Source organism: Dunckerocampus dactyliophorus, chromosome 11, assembly GCF_027744805.1.
Source record: "Dunckerocampus dactyliophorus isolate RoL2022-P2 chromosome 11, RoL_Ddac_1.1, whole genome shotgun sequence".
Classification (NCBI taxonomy): Eukaryota; Metazoa; Chordata; class Actinopteri; order Syngnathiformes; family Syngnathidae; genus Dunckerocampus; species Dunckerocampus dactyliophorus.
The window spans coordinates 24,807,983-24,828,060 of NC_072829.1; the positions used below are offsets into that span (position 1 = coordinate 24,807,983).

At 41.4% G+C, this 20,078-nt stretch overlaps 1 protein-coding gene across 3 annotated transcripts in view; it reads right to left on the reverse strand.

The window, feature by feature from the left end:
* Positions 1–12,526, reverse strand: part of sh3rf2 (SH3 domain containing ring finger 2) — a 32,549-nt gene extending 20,023 nt beyond the window's left edge. The window contains exons 1-4 of one of the 3 annotated variants that reach the window (XM_054791548.1): positions 12,357–12,526; positions 12,007–12,139; positions 11,323–11,709; positions 3,675–3,941 (exon numbers count right to left, since the gene is read on the reverse strand). In XM_054791548.1, the coding sequence (XP_054647523.1) occupies positions 3,675–3,941; positions 11,323–11,661 (606 nt within the window). In that variant the 5' untranslated portion in view covers positions 11,662–11,709; positions 12,007–12,139; positions 12,357–12,526. Of the gene's footprint in view, positions 1–3,674; positions 3,942–11,322; positions 11,710–12,006 lie in introns of all 3 variants that reach the window. The other 2 variants (XM_054791547.1, XM_054791550.1) reach the window with 2 other exon arrangements.
* Between the last annotated feature and the right edge of the window lie 7,552 nt (positions 12,527–20,078).

The following is a 20,078-nucleotide window of genomic DNA, read 5'->3' on the forward strand; positions in this document are numbered from 1 at the left end:
GAATTGAAAAAGAAGCGTCAACATTGTAAATATTATATCTCTTTACATAAACTTAATACAGTCAAACTTGTCTATAGCGGCCACTAGAGGGAGTCTGCAAAAGTGGCCGCTATAGACAGGTGGCCTCTATAGACAGGTTGGCGTCCAGTTTGAATAATGACCAGTAGAGGAAAAAAAAGAAAAAAAAGGGGGAAAAAAATTAATAATAATGTTAACCAGTAGAGGGCACTGCGGACTGCGGATAAAAGTTGTACAGCACTACTAGGCTTGTTATTATCATGGTTCATGGTTTTAATCCTGAACATGCATGAGTCAAACAGTAGCACATCACATAGTACAATTCACAATTTTGCATGTCCAAAAAGGAGTAGGAAGAAGCAAAGCTTATTTAATCCTACCCCTCATCAGTTTCAATACATTTATTCACCTCTTATTCTTCCGAGTGTACTTTGTAGGTCTACATGACAATGTAGTGCAATCATAGACAAGGTTTTTACTTACTAAAAGGAAGCTAGAGGCTTAATAATGACTGATAGAATATATCCATGACCCACAGAACAAAGCTGTGCTAGTAATGTCTTACGCTTGTTTTTTATATTTTACTTTTTATACGCGCAGTGTCATTACAGCTTTAGTTCATCAGGAAGTGATGGGAAGTGACGGTGGGCGTCCCGAGTAGGAGAGCTAGGCTCAGTGCTAGCTGTGAGTTTGGAGAGAGTTGGGAAGTGTGTTTATGTTGGCGTGGATGTAAAGTCCTGCAGTGTTCGCCGCTGTTAATAAAGCCATTAAAGTGCATCGGCGACGTGAGTCTCTCCTTCCCCACAACAAGGGGCATTACAGTATTGACCAGTGCACACCAGGAAATAAACGATGTCATTTCTTACAGGCATTGGCTAGCCAGCTATGTAGTGGGGCTTGTTTAACCTTTGCCTTGTGGGCAAGCAGGAAGGAGAGACAATGCTGAGAGATGTGTGTGTGTTCTGAGCTGCTGTCTGGTGGCCGCGTTCAATAAACAAAGTTGGCAGAAGCAACAGGAGAAGTTTTTTTCTTTGCTTCGGAGCTGAATAACACTGACAAGTTAACAGACTAGTAGCAAACGGAAAAGAAGACGGCTTTTTTGTGTCGAATACAGAAGATGAGGACTTTGATGGATTTGTGGATGAGGATTGATGAAAAATAACGTGAGTACATTCTAAAATACTTCAATTAAGTACAACCGAATTCAGTTTTGCTCCCGCTGCCGCATGCATGCTAGCGTATGTTTTTTTTTATTGTAGCGTCGCTGGGAGCACGTCCTGTTCCCAGCCTAATTTGCGGTAATGTTTTGGTGCAAATGCTCTTAAAGTTACATGTTTGACCAGGAAATAGCAAGCTCAAAAGAAGACGGCTTTTTTATGTGGAACAACTGACAGTTTGTGTGGATCTTGTGAATGATTGTGACTGAGCTAGGACCCAGTAATTAAAGTCTACACACGACGGCTTCATTGATTGAAAAACGAAACTTTTTCCTGCATGAAGCTTCTACTTGAGTTGGTAATTTGGCCGCAATATGCAGTCAGATATTGACCAAGGGAGACAAAATGGGTGGCCGCTGGCCGCGTTAGACAGGTGACTGCTATACACAGGGTGTATATGCAGGGTATTTTTCAGTGGCTGCTATAGGCAGGTGGCCTTTCTATAAAGGTGGCCGCTAAGACAGGTTTGACTGTATAATATAAACTTAACGAGCTTGCTCTCGCTGTTCAGTCTCGTTTCCGAAAGTGACGTCATCGGTTTTACACCTCTCAGCTAAAGCAATGTAAACAAACGCTTCTCGAGGTCAATCTTGGACTTGGTTCAGTATATTTTTTCATCCAAATAGTAGTCTTGCCAAAACGTGTTACTGCTGAACGTTCACAGTATCCAAGTGATACTGTAAGTTTGTTTCCTTTTCCAAAAGAGGAAGGTTTAACACAAAAATGAACAAAGCAAGCGCAAAGAACGAGAGACCGATGGAAGCCCACCTTGAGTTCTGTATTTTTTTCAGTCTTCATTTCACTGATGACTGCTTTGAAGGAACACCTTTACAAGAAGCATTTGGCTTGAAAGTACGGTATACACGCATTTTAAAAAAGAACACACAGGTATACAGGAAAAAAACAAGACAAGAATGACCACTAAATCAAAGTTGCCACAGAACAGAGTACCAAAATTTCCAGTGTATAAGTCGCACCGGTGTATAAGCTGCACCCGCTAAATTTAGAGGAAAAAACAGATCTGTTCTTATTTAAGCCGCACATATCCATGTCATAAAGTGGCATATTGTGGCGTGCAAAATATGAAATTAATCAGGCTATAAAGACCCCTTTACGCTCACTAATAAGCCAATTTAAAACAATAATTGAAAGATAAGCAACTCCAGAGTAATTTACACGTACCATTCTGTATTTTGAAGGCGACCGATCTTCATCTCCATGTCTTAAGGCATAAGTCCATGTTCTTAAAGTTCTCTATTTCATCTCCAAATGTTTCTCCCTTCTTTTCTCCTCGCTCAAATCTTCGCTATAATCACTGTAAACATCCTCGTACACTGCTCTGTTTGTGTAGCTGATCCATAGTACTACGATCACGTCACTTCCGGAAATGAGACTGAACAGCGACAGCAATCTCGTCCTGGGTGGCGCCATGAACTATAAATGTAGTTTTTGCAAATTTTCCGTTTGTTTTCAAACACTGGACAATGTAGAATACAATTACAAACAATATATAACATATTCAAGCAAAACTGATGAATCCCTTTCAGTATAACAGTACTGTGTAGGGCCGGGCGATATGGACCAAAACTCATACCCCAATATATTTAGGTTGAATAGCGATATACGATACTGTATATATGTCGATATTATTTAAGCAAAGTGAGTTTAGACAAAATCTAAGCAAAATATGTGTGTCGAGTTGTTTTATTAAAATAAATACTTAACATGAGGATGTCTTTAAAATAAAAATTTTAAAGCTTCATGCAAGACGCACATAAAAAAATCATATCTAAAAATAGCCTCTAAAATAAAGTAGGACATTCTCTTTTTGACAAATACAGAAAAAGCCAAATATAATCTTCTTTTATAGCAAACCTTTAGCTATGCTCAAATCCTCAGCTAATAACAAAAGAACTGAATATGAAGGAGTGATAGGACAACTCTTTTTAATGGCACACCACTTTGCTTTTCCTTTCATGAGGAACGCAACAGGAGCGCGGCAGACAGCGCTCAGCTTCACACATTCCTCGTGTTAGAGTTTGTGCCAAGTTTTAAGTTTTTATGCTCTGAATTCGAGGTACCTCCACATTACTGAGCTACCGCTTACTCTTTGCTGTCGCTTCCGACTGGAGCTGCCGGGCTTCTGCTCCGCCCCTCCTCCTGCATGCAGGGATGAGGGAGATACAGCACAAATCCAGTCTACATAGATATCAACAATATGGTTGGTTTTTATATCGTGCTTAAATGAAGTATCGGTATTTTTAAAATATCGATATATCGCTCAGCCCCAGTAACATGTGACAAAAATATCATATCTGAAAACATTGACGAAGCAAACTTTGTGAAAACCAATACTTGTGTCATTCTCAAAACCTTTGGCCATGACTGAATACTGCTATTCAAGATGTACATTGTCAGGCGGGAATCTGATAGAGGTACCTTCCGGAAGCTGAGACAGTAATCGCTGTTCTCCACGTTCATCTCGCTGGGACTAAAGTCACACAGTGCTCGGCATAGAGCCAGCGACTGCTGGAGGGCCAGAGCTTGAGGCATCTGGCTGACGGATGTGCTTCCACTGTCGCTGATGTGCCTATAGTGCCAGTCCCCATTGGCTCTGTGTTTCAGCGTGACGTCATTAGCGGGTGTGAGGACCAGCTCTCCTGGTGAATCTCCCTGTTGGCTGTGCATTGAAGCTCTCACAGAAACCTGAGGAAAAGAAGAAGGTCTTGTATGAATTAAGTTGAGCTGTCATAGACCGACATCATACATAGACCCTTGAGGGCGAAACGTCTTGCCAGTAAGTGCAGCTCCAGAAGGTGAACGATGCATCTAATTATTTTGTCCAAAACTTTTGCAATAACAAGCTGCAACCAGCATTTATCAAACATAAATAATTAAAGAGCACATTGAACCTTGAAATCCTTTTCAATTTCACAGTGTTAATACAGTCATGGAAAAAATGATTAAACCACCCTTGTTTCTTCAGTTTATTGATGCATTTTAATGCCTGGTACAACTAAAGGTACATTTGTTTGGACAAATAATGATGATAACAAATATAGCTCATAAGAGTTTAAGAGCTGATATCTAGCAACTTCCATGGTTTTCTTGATAATAACCAAAATCACTTAAGTTCTTACATGAATAGCTATAGCATTTTACCGCCAAAAAATGTAACGCTTATGAGCTGTTTTTGTTATCATTGTTATATTTGTCCGAACAAAAAGGTACCTTTTGTTGTATCAGGTATTAAAATGAACAAGAAACTGAAGAATCGAGGGTGGTCTAATCCTTCTTTCCATGACGGTATGTGATGGTGATGATTAACCTAAAAAACTGACTCAGATGGTTGCTTAGGTCTCCCATGTGAGGGGGGTTCAAAGTTGCTGACAAAATAACCTTTGACCACAGCTATATCTCGCATCTTAAATCATTTGGTACGCGTCTTTATGAAGAAAACTTTTGCAAAATGCCTGAAAAAAATGGAAGCAGCTCAGTTCAATACTGAAAAGTAGCTCACAAAACTGGCATTTGAGCTCAAATACCATGGTCAAATTCAGTTAGATACCCTAATATCTTGAGTATTTGTATGTATATATATATATATATATAAAATAAAACAGTATAACAATCCCTCAGGACTGGAGAAAAATGCAATTTTTATGTTTTCTGCATGTGTACACTGATTTTGCAGTGTATAGTGTGTACCTGGCTTCAGCTGCACACACGTGCCAGGGCAAAACCTGCAGGACTACAATTACAGTAGAACCTCAGTTTTGTCACGCCGCAGTTCCATTTTCTATGCCGCTTCTCCTCATTAGGGTCGCGGGGGCATGCTGACTTAGTGGCGGAGTACACCATGGACTGGTCGCCAATCAATCGCAGGGCACATGTAGACAAACAAACAATCATTCACACTCACATTCATACCTATGGACAATTTAGAGTCCCCAGTTTACATAACATGCATGATTTTGGAATGTGGGAGGAAACCGGAGTAGTCGGGAGAAAACCCACGCACACACGGGGTTAACATGCAAACTCCACACAGAGATGCCCAAGGGAGAATCAAACCCAGGTCTTCCCGATCGGCCCGATTGTGACTGTGTGGCCAACATGCTAACCACTAGACCACCGTGCGGCCCACGCCGCAGTTTTGATGAAAATTTTTGCCTCAGTTCTCGTACACTGTCTTGATTCTCGTACAACATTGCATGTAACAAACCTGTTGGTTTTTTTTACCCTTTGGCACGATGAATCTTGTGGTATTAATAAAGTTGTGGACATTGGCACTACGCAATCCGCACTGGAAATGTGATCGGTTCTGCGCATGTGTTAAACCAACATCACTTCTTCCTTCCTTTCTCAATTTTTTTCAACAGCACTTCTGTAACTTCACGTGCTGTGGTAGTTACTATTTTTTAAATGTATTAACATAAATTGTCAATATCCATACTTTATAAATGTAATAAAATATATTGGGGGTTCGTGACTCGTATTAAAAGACTTCGTTAGCATGCGGATGTTTCCATCGTCTTTATTCACCAAGACTGAGCTGCATAAAAATGTATGCAATGCGCCGCAGACGTAAACGTCATATCCGGTTACATGTAATATACATGAATAAATACAATAAAACAATACATAAAATGCAGTAATATTTGAATATAAACACACACACACACAAAAAAAAAGAATATAAACACCCATAAGCGGAGTGCAATGACGGATTAATCTAGAGGATTCAATCTAGTCCTGTGGTTCCCAAACTTTTTACAGTCACGTACCCCTTCAAACATTTGCCCTGAAGCCATGTACACCCTAATCATGCACACTTAAAAAACATAAAACCTTTTATCGTAATCAAGTTAAAATATTGGACATAATTAAATGGTTAATTCATTCTAGAGTAATTCCAGGTCAAAAATGTGTATTTTGCATGGTCACATTTTGATAAAAGTTTGACATTTTTTTGGCCACTCACAATGGCTATGGTTTAAGTCTGCATATTCATTTCATACCAAATTGAAGGACAAAGTTTAACAATCATGATAAAGCAGTATCTGAAGTACAAAAATACCTAGAGTACAACCAACGATAAAGCCTCGTTTTAGGGGGAATCCCCATTCACAATGACAGCTGGTTTGCACCACTGCGCCGTGCAGGATTGGAACACCAATATAGATGAAATCATCAAGATTAAACACTTTGCATGTATACATGTTGTATACAGAGCAATTACCAACTTCGTGCTGTGTCTCCTTTCTTCTCCCTTCTTGCGCTGTGAGGCATTCAGTAGCGCTCATAATTGTGAGTGTTAGGCGCTAATTGCTTTTCATTTTAATTCAGGCACCCCCTATTAAAATTTGTGTACCCTTGGGGGTACGCACACCCCACTTCGGGAATCTACGATCTAGAGGATTCAGAGTCTTTTTTTCCATCCATTCATTTTCTATACCCCTTCTTCTCTTAATGGTTGCGGGGGCATGCTGGAGCCTATCCCAGCTGACTTCGGGCGACAGGCGGGGTACACCCTGGACTGGTCGCCAGCCAATCGCTGGGCAGATGTAGACAAACAACCGTTCACATTCATACCTATGGACAATTTAGAGTCGCCAATTAACCTAAGCTGCTGATGTTTTTGGATATGGGAGGAAACTGGAGTACCCAGATGTTTTTTTTCTTTTTCTTCTAAAGTTAGAAATACCATCCATCCAAACATATCTTGCTAGTCTGTATTTTTTTAGTGGCGAAAAAAAAACTTGTGACGTATATTGCACATGCATTGCCTGCCGTAAAATAGATCGTCTGATGACTTGGATTACACATGCAAACATGTGACGGCTGAAAAACGGGCCGAGCGGATGTAGAGGTGTTCTGCAAACGCATAGAACCGATTCCGTTTTCCCGGTACGGATTGCGTAATGACAGACGGACCACTCCCAGCGTTGCTTGTTTATTCAGCCATCTTGGCTCACACCCCCAACACCAAATGTCACAATGCTTAGTTTAGTTGGCAAACTTAAACGAGAATGTTACACAAACTAGTCTTGTTTTCCTACATTTTGGTTTTAGACTGACCCTTTGGAACGGATTAACCACAAAAACTGAGGTCCCACTGTAACCTTATGTTGTTTACAGTCCTCTATCACTACTGTCTACTTTCCAGACAAATTCTATTCAACAATATGACAATAATTCAAGACAATAAGTCAAAGACAATAATTCCTAGTGTTAACTGACATTGTATTATACTGAGAGGAGGCTCTAATACTGTATAATTACCCCTCTAATGTTGCTTGCATAACAATCATTAAAAATGTTCCCCGTTTGATAGTGTTCTGTCATGCATTATTGAGCTTTGTGAAACTTGCTTTTGTTATTAGATTGTGTATCTAAATACTGTAAAATCTGTTTAATGAATTGCACTGCATCACACTAAGAGGTGTTATCTTATTAGGCTTTATGACAAACGTTATTTTTGTAAAAATGCAATTACTGGAGGTGAAATGAATTAAATCATGAGACGCCTATTTTGACTACCGTAAATAAATACTGCAGAAGAATTATGCTCCAGATGGACCATTTTTTGTTTGCAGCATTTGAACACAACTTAACAAGAATAATTCAAAGTCATTTGCTTCGTTCCTGTCAGACACAGCTTGTTTCGCATCGCCAGGTTGATGTTATTTTAGGATCAGCAACACTAAAATTACATTTTTGTGATGCCAGGCTCGATTGAGAGGATGAGTAGAATAGGTTATATAACACAATACTGAACTGCAGCTTGTCTGAAGCGTCTAAATAGCACGATGATCACAAACTCCCCCCTCCTGAACTCGGCTGAGCTTTTTGAACTCCAACTGAACCGAAGTTAAGGATTTACAATTCAACTTTTGAACGCTCTGAATACTTTAAATGTTGTACAATTGGGAGGCCTGTTCTTTGTGTTTCCCAGCACCTCGGTGAAGACAAATCGACAAAGCATGACTTCAATATAATGGAGCGCCAATCGCATATTTCAATACAATGCATATTGTATTCAAATGAATACGTTTCAATTTTAATACATGCTCAAAAAAAAAAAAGACTACCGTGGAATGTCTAGGGTCACATTTGCAATCTGACCCAAATTTTGGGGTAAAAAAAAAAAAAAAAAAAAGTGGCTCTAAACACACAAAACATTCGAACCACCGACCTCCATGTCATGTGACATCTGTGTACCTCATGGGACCTTGCAGGCTTTTGTGCAGCCACAATTCCAAAAGAAGCGTCAAACTTGTGTGTTAAAAGAATAACGCAAAAGAAGAGGAACATACACCTGACGTTACAAGAAGTAAGCGGACTCAAATTCAAAGCAGTTAGACTCCAGGGTCAACATATGCATTAGTGCTTATTTTATTGTTTTTGGACTATAAATATGTGCATTGCAAATCCACCTCATTAGTCATTACTTTAGCCTAGAGGTGTTACTCCGCTGATGTCACTTACAGAAATGCTGCGACGACCAGTTCGTCATGGCTGGCGCCATGATCTATAAATGTAATTTTTGTAAATTTACCGTTTGTTTAAAAAAAAAAAAAACGAACAATGCAGAACACAGTTACAAAGAATATATATCATAGTCAGGGAAAGTTGATGAATCATGTCCGTGACCCTTTAAGGCTGACGGTAGAGCTGAGTGAGAGATGTCCTGGCTGGTCCACCAATATTAAAGACCATTAAATTAGTTGATCCAGGTTGAGTTGGTAATGACAGACACTATTCTAAACATTACGACTTATTGCTGCTTGTTGCAGATGTTGATTTGGAATTTGTCAAAAGTTCCCAGAACTGTGTAACATTTCTCACCTTCAAAAATAAATGAATTGCATCCATTACTTTGAGTCTGGCTTCAAGTCAGCCAGTGTCAGGGGTCAGGGAAAGGTTCTCATTGTTCAAACTGGTTTAAAGAAACCTCATCCTTGAGACTCAGGAAGCGATTTGCCTTGCAGGAATAATTTGATAGTTCAGATCGCTTTCTGACTGGAATGCGTCACGGAACCTTACACATCTCCTCGGGCTTGTGCGTGAATAAACCCACTTAGTGGTGAACAAGATCAGAGTTGGAAGCAGCCACACATATTCAGACGCTGTGGAGGAATATGCACTGGTGGCTGGAGCTCATTTATCATTTGGCCTCATCCAAAACGGTCATCTTTCATGGCAGCATTTTGCAAATCACTGTCATGTAGAATGACTTCATGTTTTTCATGTTTGTCACTATTGAGTGATTGCTTTGTATAGAAATGCAAAACATGCCAGCTATTGTCGCAGAACGCAACAACTTCTTATGAGCCACAAAAGGAGGTGTGCCAGAGACAATAAGTCAGGTGACTTATGCTGCATTTGAGACTGCTGGGAAAAAAAAACAAGGCTGATGACCTCCATAAGTGTGTGGTTTAAGGTTATAGGTGCATTATAGTTGATATACTGAAATATTTCACCCAGAGTGAATTATTATACAGACGGTATTTATTTGTTTGCGCTTCTCAAATAGTGGGGCCGGGCACCCTGTGGGGACGCAGTGAACTGTCTGAGAGGCAGGGAGTACTTTCAATGTTAGTGCAGACCTGCTAACATGTACACATTTATCGTACTCAACATACGACTTGAATCTTGAATGCCCTTGTATGCTTCACAGGTCTCCATTGTGTTGCATTTTCCTGGTTTCAGTTTCAAGTTCAGCCTGTACAGTACAGATAAATAAATAGATATTATCAGTTTCTCAATAGTATTTCAAATTGGGGCTGTGGGGGATGACAGAAAATAGCAGAGGTACACTGGTGTACTCTTGAACTGCTGCACACAAAAAGGTGAACATATTTCAAAACATGCACCCCTACTGTGCTGTCTGTGCTACTATTTTTATCACAAATATACCACATGGTGGCGCTGTTATTAAACGGCAAAGTCTGACCCCATACCACAGCTTCTCACAAAGCTCAATGCTAATGTAATGTTGGAGTGTTTAGCCAAATCACCACAAATTTTGGTACACCCCTTTATGGGATTGCCAAGCACATTTCTGTCAAATTTGAGCAAGATTGGTTGAAAAACATGGCCACCATAAAAAAAAAGTCTTTGCAAAGGAATGGGTGGGACTGAACAACTAATTCCCCATACTGTAAGTAATTAACCATTTGTCTCATGAAACTGTGGATATCTGTATTACATGCAGGCTAGCATGTATGCCAAAGCATTTTGAGCACAAGGGGTGTATTTAGGACATGTCCTTCCGCCCACCCCCCATGATTGTACATTGTCAATACCAATTACATTAGTTGGCAAGTTAATTGTGATATCTAGGGGTGTAACAATACGTGCATTTGTACCGAACCATGATCCTGTATCGAACAATACGCTGTTTCATATTTATTTGATCAACTTCTGACAGCGCTCTGTGCTGAAAGCTCAGTGTATCTGCGATCAACTACTCTGGCTTCGGTTGCATTGTCAAGCACAGAGCCACTGAGCTCCGCCTCCCACATTCATACCATGCCGAAAATGCTGAAAAATGAGAAAAATTTGAAAAATGTTGGCAATTTCAAAAAAATTCAAATAAAAAAAGAAGAGGTAATTTATTTTTTGTATCGAAAAAAGTTACTTATCAAGCCCTAACACAAACGTATCAAACCGAACCGTGACTTTTGTGTATCGTTGCACCCCTAGTAATATCTAGTATCACCAATAAATATAGTGTAACATATATTTTAAGTGACATTTTTCATTCATGTTGGAGGTCGTCATTGTTTTTTTTTTTATTTTATTTTTATTTTTTTTTAAATCGCCTGTGGTACATTGCACTGTCCAATGCCAAATGGGAGGGCCTTCCCAGTTGTCTAAAATGCACCATAAGAGCTTACGAGGTCTGATGGCACAGAGTATTCAATTTCCATGCAGAGCAGATGTGCTAAATAGTGATACCTTATATTTCTTATGTGGTGTTTTATGGACTTTTATTGAGTCTGTGGGTGCAGCAAAGTCTGCGTTTCCAACTACCCAGTTTACTTGTTTACCACACTGATGCTGACAGAAGCACACTGACCTCTTTGTGGCCTTGATGTTCTCTGTAATGACCCTCCCTGACAGTCCCGCTGCTCCTGGCAAAGGGCACAGCATAGTGCGTGTTCCGGCCTTGCCCCACTGACCCCTGTAGTTCCTCCAGGAGTCGCACCAGCAGGATGTTCTCAGGGAGCTCCTCCACCGTCCTCGCCCTGACAGGGGCTCTGCACTCTGGGCAGAGAAGGTGCGAGTGTGCCGCCTCCTGCCTCTGCAAACAGGCCTTACAGAAAGTGTGCTGGCAGGGAAGCACCTTGGCTGTCACATCCAGCTGCTCCAAACACAGGGGGCATTCCAGCAGGGCCGTTAGGGAGAGGTCCTCCATTTTTACTGTGTTAGGGACTGGAGCTCCTCAAACACCTAATCCACCATACTGCAAAATAAAGGGATTGACATCAGCGGCAACAAGACAACAGCAGCCCACCTTATAGAAAACGAGCCAAACTGGTCAAAAGGGTCATGTTTTACATCTCGTACAACACCAATTACGTCATTTACTTCATTTAAAAGCAGCTAATAGTTTTTACACAGGTGACATGCTCACATGGCTGCACGCGCTGCCACAACATGTCAGCTCACCTGACATACACAGTGAAAGTGGCATCTGACACGACACGTCACGTCAGGCAAACCAGCGTTTTGTTGCAAACTGACAACATGTACAACTTACACGGTCGACTACAGGCTGCCACACAAACTCCGACTACATGGAAGAGTCCTTCTGCTCCGCCGCCGCCGCCTCCATGACGTCCTCGCGTTCCTCGTATGACACTGAGCGGAGGCTAATGGCGACCAGGACGCACCTGAGCGTGGAAACTAACGTTTGAACCAACAGGTAACAAAGCTCCCAGCTAGCACCAGTCGCTCTCAACAGGAACTGTATCGAATTTCACTACACCACATAATACCGTACACACACTTCCGACTTTAACCCTTAATGAGCTAAGCATTTATCAAACAGGGTAATTAGGCAGAGAAGGCGAAAGGACGCTTTACTTATTTAAGCTTTGCTAATGTTACCTAATTTCCGCATTCTCTCCGAGCCGTGACAAGAGCCACACGATGTATGATCATAACTTTGGCTAATGGTTACTTTTTAAAAATATATGTCAACAAAGGAGCACTTACTCCATCATAGACATATGTATAAATATATAATAAAAAAAATCAGCGGTGTTTACAGTCTTGTCATATGTCATGGTCTCCCTCTGCTGGTGCGTTTAATGACCATGCAGCCTCTTTGCATCACCTGCAATCTGCACGATCCTATACTCAAATGCTTTTCAAATTAAGTGTTCCGGGGGGTACATTTAAAAAAAAAAAACTTTTGGAGGAGGGCCATTATGTGTATTTTGTGCATAATGTCAATGCTCTATCTTGAAACCTTTACTTCACCTCATGGTTGAGACATGAATAAAGTATAAACAAGTTATAAAAACAGTAGCAAATATCTTGTCTATGACAGGAGCACTCTGCTTTTGTTAAGGACCCTACCTCAGAAATTCTAGGCAATGCTCGTGTATGTGACAGGTGCCCTATGCTGTTTTTAAGGACCTAATGCAAAAAAGCTAGTTAGAGACAGGAGCGCTCTGCTGTACTGCCAAAGTACTAGTCAAAGATCCTTTATGAGGCAGAACTGTTTTGCAGTCTCGGACAAAAAAGCGAATCAAACATCCTCTATAAGACAGGAGTGCTCTCCTGTTTTTTAGGGAGATACCGCACGAAAGCTAGCCAGATTGAACCGCTCTGCTGTGTTTAAAGATCTTTAAAGATCTACTGCAATAACAATTCTCGATATGACCAGAGCACTGTGATGGTTTTAAGGACCTACTGCAAAAAAGCTCAAAGATTTCAATTTGACAGGAGTGCTCTGCTCTTTTAAGGATCTACTGCAAAAATGCTAGTCAAAGTCAGTGATTCCCAACCAGTGCTACTATACCCCTGCTGGTATGCAAGCAAATTGCAGGGGGTACGTGGAAACATTTAATTTGCAAGATAAGTAAATATTCTAAGTCATTTCATATTAAGCCAGACAATGAAGTGGAACGTGTGCGCTGTAACTAGTTTCCCCAGGGAGACAATAAGATGTGGCACAGCTGCTTCAAAATCATAACAGTTGTATTATGTTATGAGTATTATCGTTTGAGTGAGGTGGTACTCAAGGTATGACAGAAAGGCTCTGAGGGTACACAAGACAAAAAAAGACTGGGAAACATTACTCTAAATGACCAGAGCACTGTGATTGTTTTAAGGACATACTGCAGAAAGCGCTGGTCAAAGATCCGCTATACGACAGGGGAGCTGTCTGTCTGACTTCATGTATGATGCAGCATTGGCCCATAGGCCACCAACTGAATAGCCCTGCTGTACACACTGGTCACTTCGTAAGTGACATTAATGACATCCAATTGTTTGCCAAATTCTGCCTTTACAAGTTTTTATTGATTAATTAAATTACATTTTATTATTGCGATTGTAGTTTCTAATATTTCCCCCTTGCATGATAGATAAACACTCACTGTGATGCAGTGCAATTGTCCACTTTGGTCAATTCAACCAAAACTAAACAATATTGTCTGTATGAAGGAACATTTTTGATGTTGTTGTTGTATGGAATGTCATTAAATAGGACAACACCCTATAGGCACATTTAGACAATCAACCATTCACACCTATGGACAAATTAGAGTCTCCAATTAACATAACATGCATGTTTTGGGGATGTGGGCGGAAGCTGGAGTAGTTAGAAAACCCAGACGAGCATAGGGAGAACATGCTCAAACTGGATGCGAGGCAGGGGTGCGCACAACTATGCCCTCTGGTCCATATATTTTGTGATAATGTGATTTTAATGGATATACATCGTATATAAGAAATTGTGTTGGCACATTAATTTCATGCACATATTTTCATAACATTGTTCAGATTTGATTTAAAAACTCCCAAAGTCCCTGCCTGTCCAACGACTAAATGATTCATCCATCCTGCCTACAAAAGTTCAGAACATCCTTTTGAATATTTTAAAATTATATGAAATTTTCATGTGTTTCTCCACGTCAGCAGAAGTCAGGGAATTCTAAAAATGTATGTGTGGCTTTCACACAGAGAGAGAGAGAGCGAGGAGAGAGAGATTAGACATGACTTATTTACATGGTCATATCACTGTTGACACAGGCCCTTCCTCTCCAGGCTCTCTGGGTTTAATGGCACTAAGTGAAAGCGGGTCTAAACAGAACTGGATGGGAGTTCACGGATAATGTTCCTTGTTGTCAAAACTCAACTGACTGATGACTGTAGTGTTCCCACGTGTGTAGAGTGTCTGCCAGGATGTATTAAGACTCAAGAGAAACCCAGACTCAGATACCTTCCAGTGTGGCTCTGATATACAGTGGAACCTCTCAATTTAAATTTCAATTCAGTTTATCCAAAATTATTGAATAGCTTGCGAGACTTCAGCAAGTGTTTTGCTTTTTCTTGTTTTTTTTCTGTGCTTCATAAGATGGTGACCATAGAACTTAATGCAATGTAGCAACCAAAGGGGTACACACAGTGCACGGTCTTTGCTAAGGCAACTATAATTAGACAATGATTAGAAAAAGACGAAGAATGTGACTATACATGTAAAATCAGCGGTGGACTTGGGCAACAATTCAGCCTTGGACCTTTTGGTTCAGACCTCCATTACATGGCTCCTGTTGTTTATAGATATAAAAACTGTCGAGGGTTGGGATTGAACTTGCACCTGTTACTTTAAAAGGGGGTAGAATGTACCATTACACCAACAGAGACTGACTGTGATTTTATTCTGTAATTGATGAGAGTGATGGGCGCCACACACGGGAGACGACAAACAAGTGGAATTTGTGAAACTCATCGCCAACGCGTAGCAAAACCTTGCACACGGGACGCGACGAGCGCCTGTGACCAGTACACCGGTGCGCGACACGTTCACATCCACAGAGAATTGTACGAGTTCCATTGAAAATAAATAGAGTTGAGCCAATTTCGCCTCCCATGTGTGGCGCCCATAACTCGGAGTAACTTGACGCTGCATGCACAAAATGGGCTCCTCTGCACCATGGATCGTAGGGCCCTATGATCTGGTTCAGGAGGGGCGGCTCTGACTGTGCCAACTTGCCCACTCTGTTGTGTTGTGTCTGTAGTGGCATGTTTCCAGGACGGCCCGGAGTTAGTTACCAAAGCAAGACAACAATTGGCCCATTATTGATTGGCCCACTGGGAAAACTCCCGGCACTCCCGATGGCCAGCCCGCCCCTGTATATGATGCTTCTCGAGAAGGGACCTCCCCTGGTAGGAGCCACAAGTACTTCAGTAGAGGTTCAGCAGTTTGAGAAAAACCTGCGAACCTAACTTGTTAATTTTAAAGGGAAAATGAATGAAATTAAATGAAAAAATGAAAATGAATCAAATACTGTGCACAAATCTGTGTAAATGATGCTGATTAGACAGCTTGATTATTGCACAGGTGTGCCTTAGACTGGCCATAATAAAAGACCACTTTAAAATGTGTTTTATCACACAGCATAATGCCACAGATGTCCCAAGTGTTGAGGGAGCGTGCAATAGGCATGCTGATTACAGGAATGTCCACCAGCGCTGTTGTCAGAATGTTATTTTCCGTTATAATCCGTCTCCAAAGGAGTTTCACAAAATTTAGCGCTACATCCAACTGGCCTTACAACCACAGACCACCTGCAATTGTAAATCTTTTGCTCGACGGCGTGGTTGATGCACCTCCGTGGCTAGTTTTTGATGTGATGGATGGAGATGACCACGAACCAGGGAGTGATTGTGGTGCTGACACACGAATTCTGTAAAAATACACTCAGAAATATTTTAAAAATGTGAAACATATATGACTATATCAAATCAAAAGTGAAAAGTTAAAATAATGCTTAAATAAATAGTAAGTAAAACCATATAATATAAGAATAGCAAATAAATAAGCAAACATTACACAGAGATGCAAATTATGCTGTTAATTTTCACATAAAGGAAATGGAACTGAATGTCAGACAGTAACAAACAGGAAACACCTGACAAAAAATACAGCCAGGTGCACAAACGACAGTGACCCCTGCTGGCACAACTAAGCCACTGGCTACACAGCAACACTTGTCCAGGACCTCGAACATCCACCATCTTTGCCTCCAAGATCATCTAAGACCAGTCGCCCGGTATGCTGTTGCAACAATTGGTTTGCATAACCAAAGAATTTCTGCACAAACTGTCAGACCTCATCTGCATGCTCGTCTTCCTCATTGGGGTCTTGACCTGACTGCAGTTCGTCGTCATAACTGACTTGAGTGGGCAAATGCTTACTTTTGATGGAGTCTGGCACATTGGAGAGGTGCTCTCCTCATGGATGAATCCCAGTTTTCTCTGTAGAGGGCAGATGGCAGTCAGCGTGTATGTGCGTGAGAGATTTTCTGATGTCAACGTTGTGGATCAAGTGGCCTATGGGTGCAATGGGGTTATGGTATGGGTGGGCATATGTTATGGACAAGAAACACAGGTGCGTTTTATTGATGGCTTTTTGAAATTTAATGCAATGAGATTGTTAGGGTTTTGTAAAGGTCGATCCCAGGATGCAGCGACAGACATCAATTGGAGCAGTGCAGAGTCTTTATTTGATAGGCTTGGCAAGGATTTGTCAGAAAAACACAAAATCACCGGCTGGGAGGTTAAACAATGCAAGCTGGGAAAAAAATATACATAACTAAAGTGGCCTAAAAAAGCGCCCCACGGGACGCACAAGTAAGTAACTACAAACTAGAAAAATAGATACCTCCTGAGATAATCACGTCGAGGGTCTGTATAGATAGTCTGAAGCTCCGTGTGGGAGCAGGTAAAATAGGAACACTAATGAAAATAGCAAACGGGTGCGTACAGTGGTGCAGATCACGGCAGGAAGTCAGGGATCTAGGGGAGACACAAAATAAAGGTGAAACAACAACAAAAACCAGACAATGAAACTGAATGTTACAGAGATACTGTGATGAGACCCTGAGGCCAGTTGTTCCACGACCATCAGCTCACGTTTCAGCATGGCAAGGATCTATACACACTTTCTTTCTTGCATTGCCTGCATACTCGCTATACATGTCACTTATCAACATTCCACAGGCCACAATCAACAACCTGATCAACTCTATGCAAAGTAAATTGCTGCATGAAGCACATGGTGGTCACACCAGATACTGACTGCACACCCTGGACCATCCAATACAGTAAAACTAGACAACTTGATATCAGCATCTTGATATGCCAAACCAGAGGTTTTTCAATTTGGGCAATTGCATCACAATCAGTTATGACGACGCATCAATGTACACTGGTAATTTTGCCTACTCCTACTGTTAAGTTTAGTGGAGGCACCAGCTGCAGGCACATCCTGTACACCTGAACCCTGCTGATGCACCCTTGATATTTGTGTCATGTACAGATAATACATACCTGTGTACTATAGAAAGGAGAACCAAAGGTACGTTGCAAAGTCAGATGCATGTAATATTTGTGTTCATCAATTCAATCGTTGCACATCATCAAACTGTGAGGACACATTGCATTATTTGTATTCTGAATATTTACAGCACAGCGGTTAACTTCTTTTTACACTTGTGTGACAGTTTGACCTTGAAACTGAGTGTTTCCCATGGAAATGCTTCTAAATATCGACAAATCTGAATCAGTCGGCATCGGAGGTTCCACTTAGCCCTCCCTCATGAGGGGGCATGTGGGACGAGTGCCCCCCCAGGGGTAACTGGTAGCTTAGAGTGCTGTCTCGCACAATATCATGGCTTGTCACAAGTCACAGCATGAGGAGGAGAGCCTTCTTTTCCTGCTTTCATGTTTTATTTAAAGTTGCTTGTGCTTGCTCAGAGAGTGCTGCTAACTCACTGAATGTGATCTGTCGCAGCATCGCCTCTCCCACATTTCCCCTGGTCCCTACCCCTCATACCGCCCTCCGCTCTGTGTTTGATCATCTGTTTGCTGTATGTGCAGATGTGCGTCAGAGGGGATGGCTGTGTGTTTACGGGAGTTTAAATTTAACAAGGTGTCAGTCACAAAGGTGTAATCCTCACGCAGCAGTTTAGTGTGGATTAACCATGATTAAAGCGTCACTTTGTAGGTGCTTCAAAGACACCTAATGAACTTTGTTGGTGGCGAGAAGATACTTTATTTATATAGAGAAAGGCACTGTGCACTGTGCTGCAGGTTGGCTACTGTGTGAGGGAATACACAGCACTCCTGTTAAACTGGCTCAACTGGAATGTCTGCAGTTTTCTGGATAATTTTGCGTGTGTCTAAACAGGCAGACACCTGAGGTGTCCACTCCAATTGTCAGTTGACAACTCCACAGTGACGCATTAATGGCTCCCAGTGTGCTGACCCCACTGCCTGAAAGCCCAGTGAATGTAATTCAGGACAAAAAAATGTATGCAGAGCAGCAGGCAGCCTCTCCACCACATGCTTTAAATAAATAAAAAAAAAAACATCCATCCATAAAGTAACTTCGCTATTCTTCCACCCACAGTTTGCTCTGCCTGGTCGTCCTCTGCCAGTAGATTGAATGCTATAAATATTTGATATTTGATAAATAAATGAAACAACCTCTTTTCTTACTTATGTGTAGTGCGCTAAGTTGCTCCCCTACCTACGTTTACAGGAACTTATCATGCTAAACTCAAATGAGGATGTTTTCACTTCTTATTGAGCTTTTAACCAAATCATCCTCTTTTTACTCAAAAGAGAAGCTAGACTGGAAACAAGTAAGTTAGTCGTACCCTATCCCATCATGGGATTTAGGGCCTCCATTAATGACCTTTTCCAGCCTCACATGGGATGTGGGCTATTTATTGCTGTTTTGCAGCTGCAGGCGGTGTGCATCTGCAGCACTCTGGGTCATGTGACGCTGCACTTCCCTTACGTGTGCGTGTGCTTAGGTAACTCATGCTAACAAAAAGACGACCGCGGGACTGAGAGGCTGGCCTTGATCCTCCTTTGCAGCTGAAACACCTGAGCCTGAATAAGTCTCCCTGTTGCGTGGAATTCACTGGCGGTGTCTGCAGGAAGCAACAACAGCACTCAAGTGTTTTGGTATGCAAATGCTCCAGCAGCTGTTTGAGTTGGAGATGTGCATTAGGGAAACTAAAAATAGGACACACACACCTCTGAGACAGCTGCCTCTTCACTGCATTTTGCATCACTCTTTCTCTCTCCACCTCCCCTCTGAGTGTTTGTTGTTGCCCCCCTCTCTCTTTCATTCTCTTGCAACTTTACTCCGTCCGTGTGTGTCTGGCTAGGCCTCACTTGGCTTAAAGACTTGAAACACGACACCACTTCCCCTCACTGTGATCCATTATTGAGTCTGATGAGAGACCAGAACACTCGAAACACAAAAATCCAAAGTCTCTGTCACAGGAACCTGAGATCAAACTTTTAGAGAGGCCTGAGGACGTTTATATCTGACCTGAACAAAGACGATTTGTTCTAAAAGAATTACTAGTTATCATAAATTGCGAGAGAACTTTCAAGCATGCTTCAAAACTTTATTCTTTTCTTTTCCTTTTGCATTTTTTTTGTTATTAGTGTACTTGTGTGAACACTTTCTCAGGTGGGCAAGTCTGAAATGACTTCAGATATTCATACCCTGGGTGCATTTTATGGAGAAAGTGCATTTTTATTATGGTGAATGTCTATCTTCAGGCTGGAAAGGCC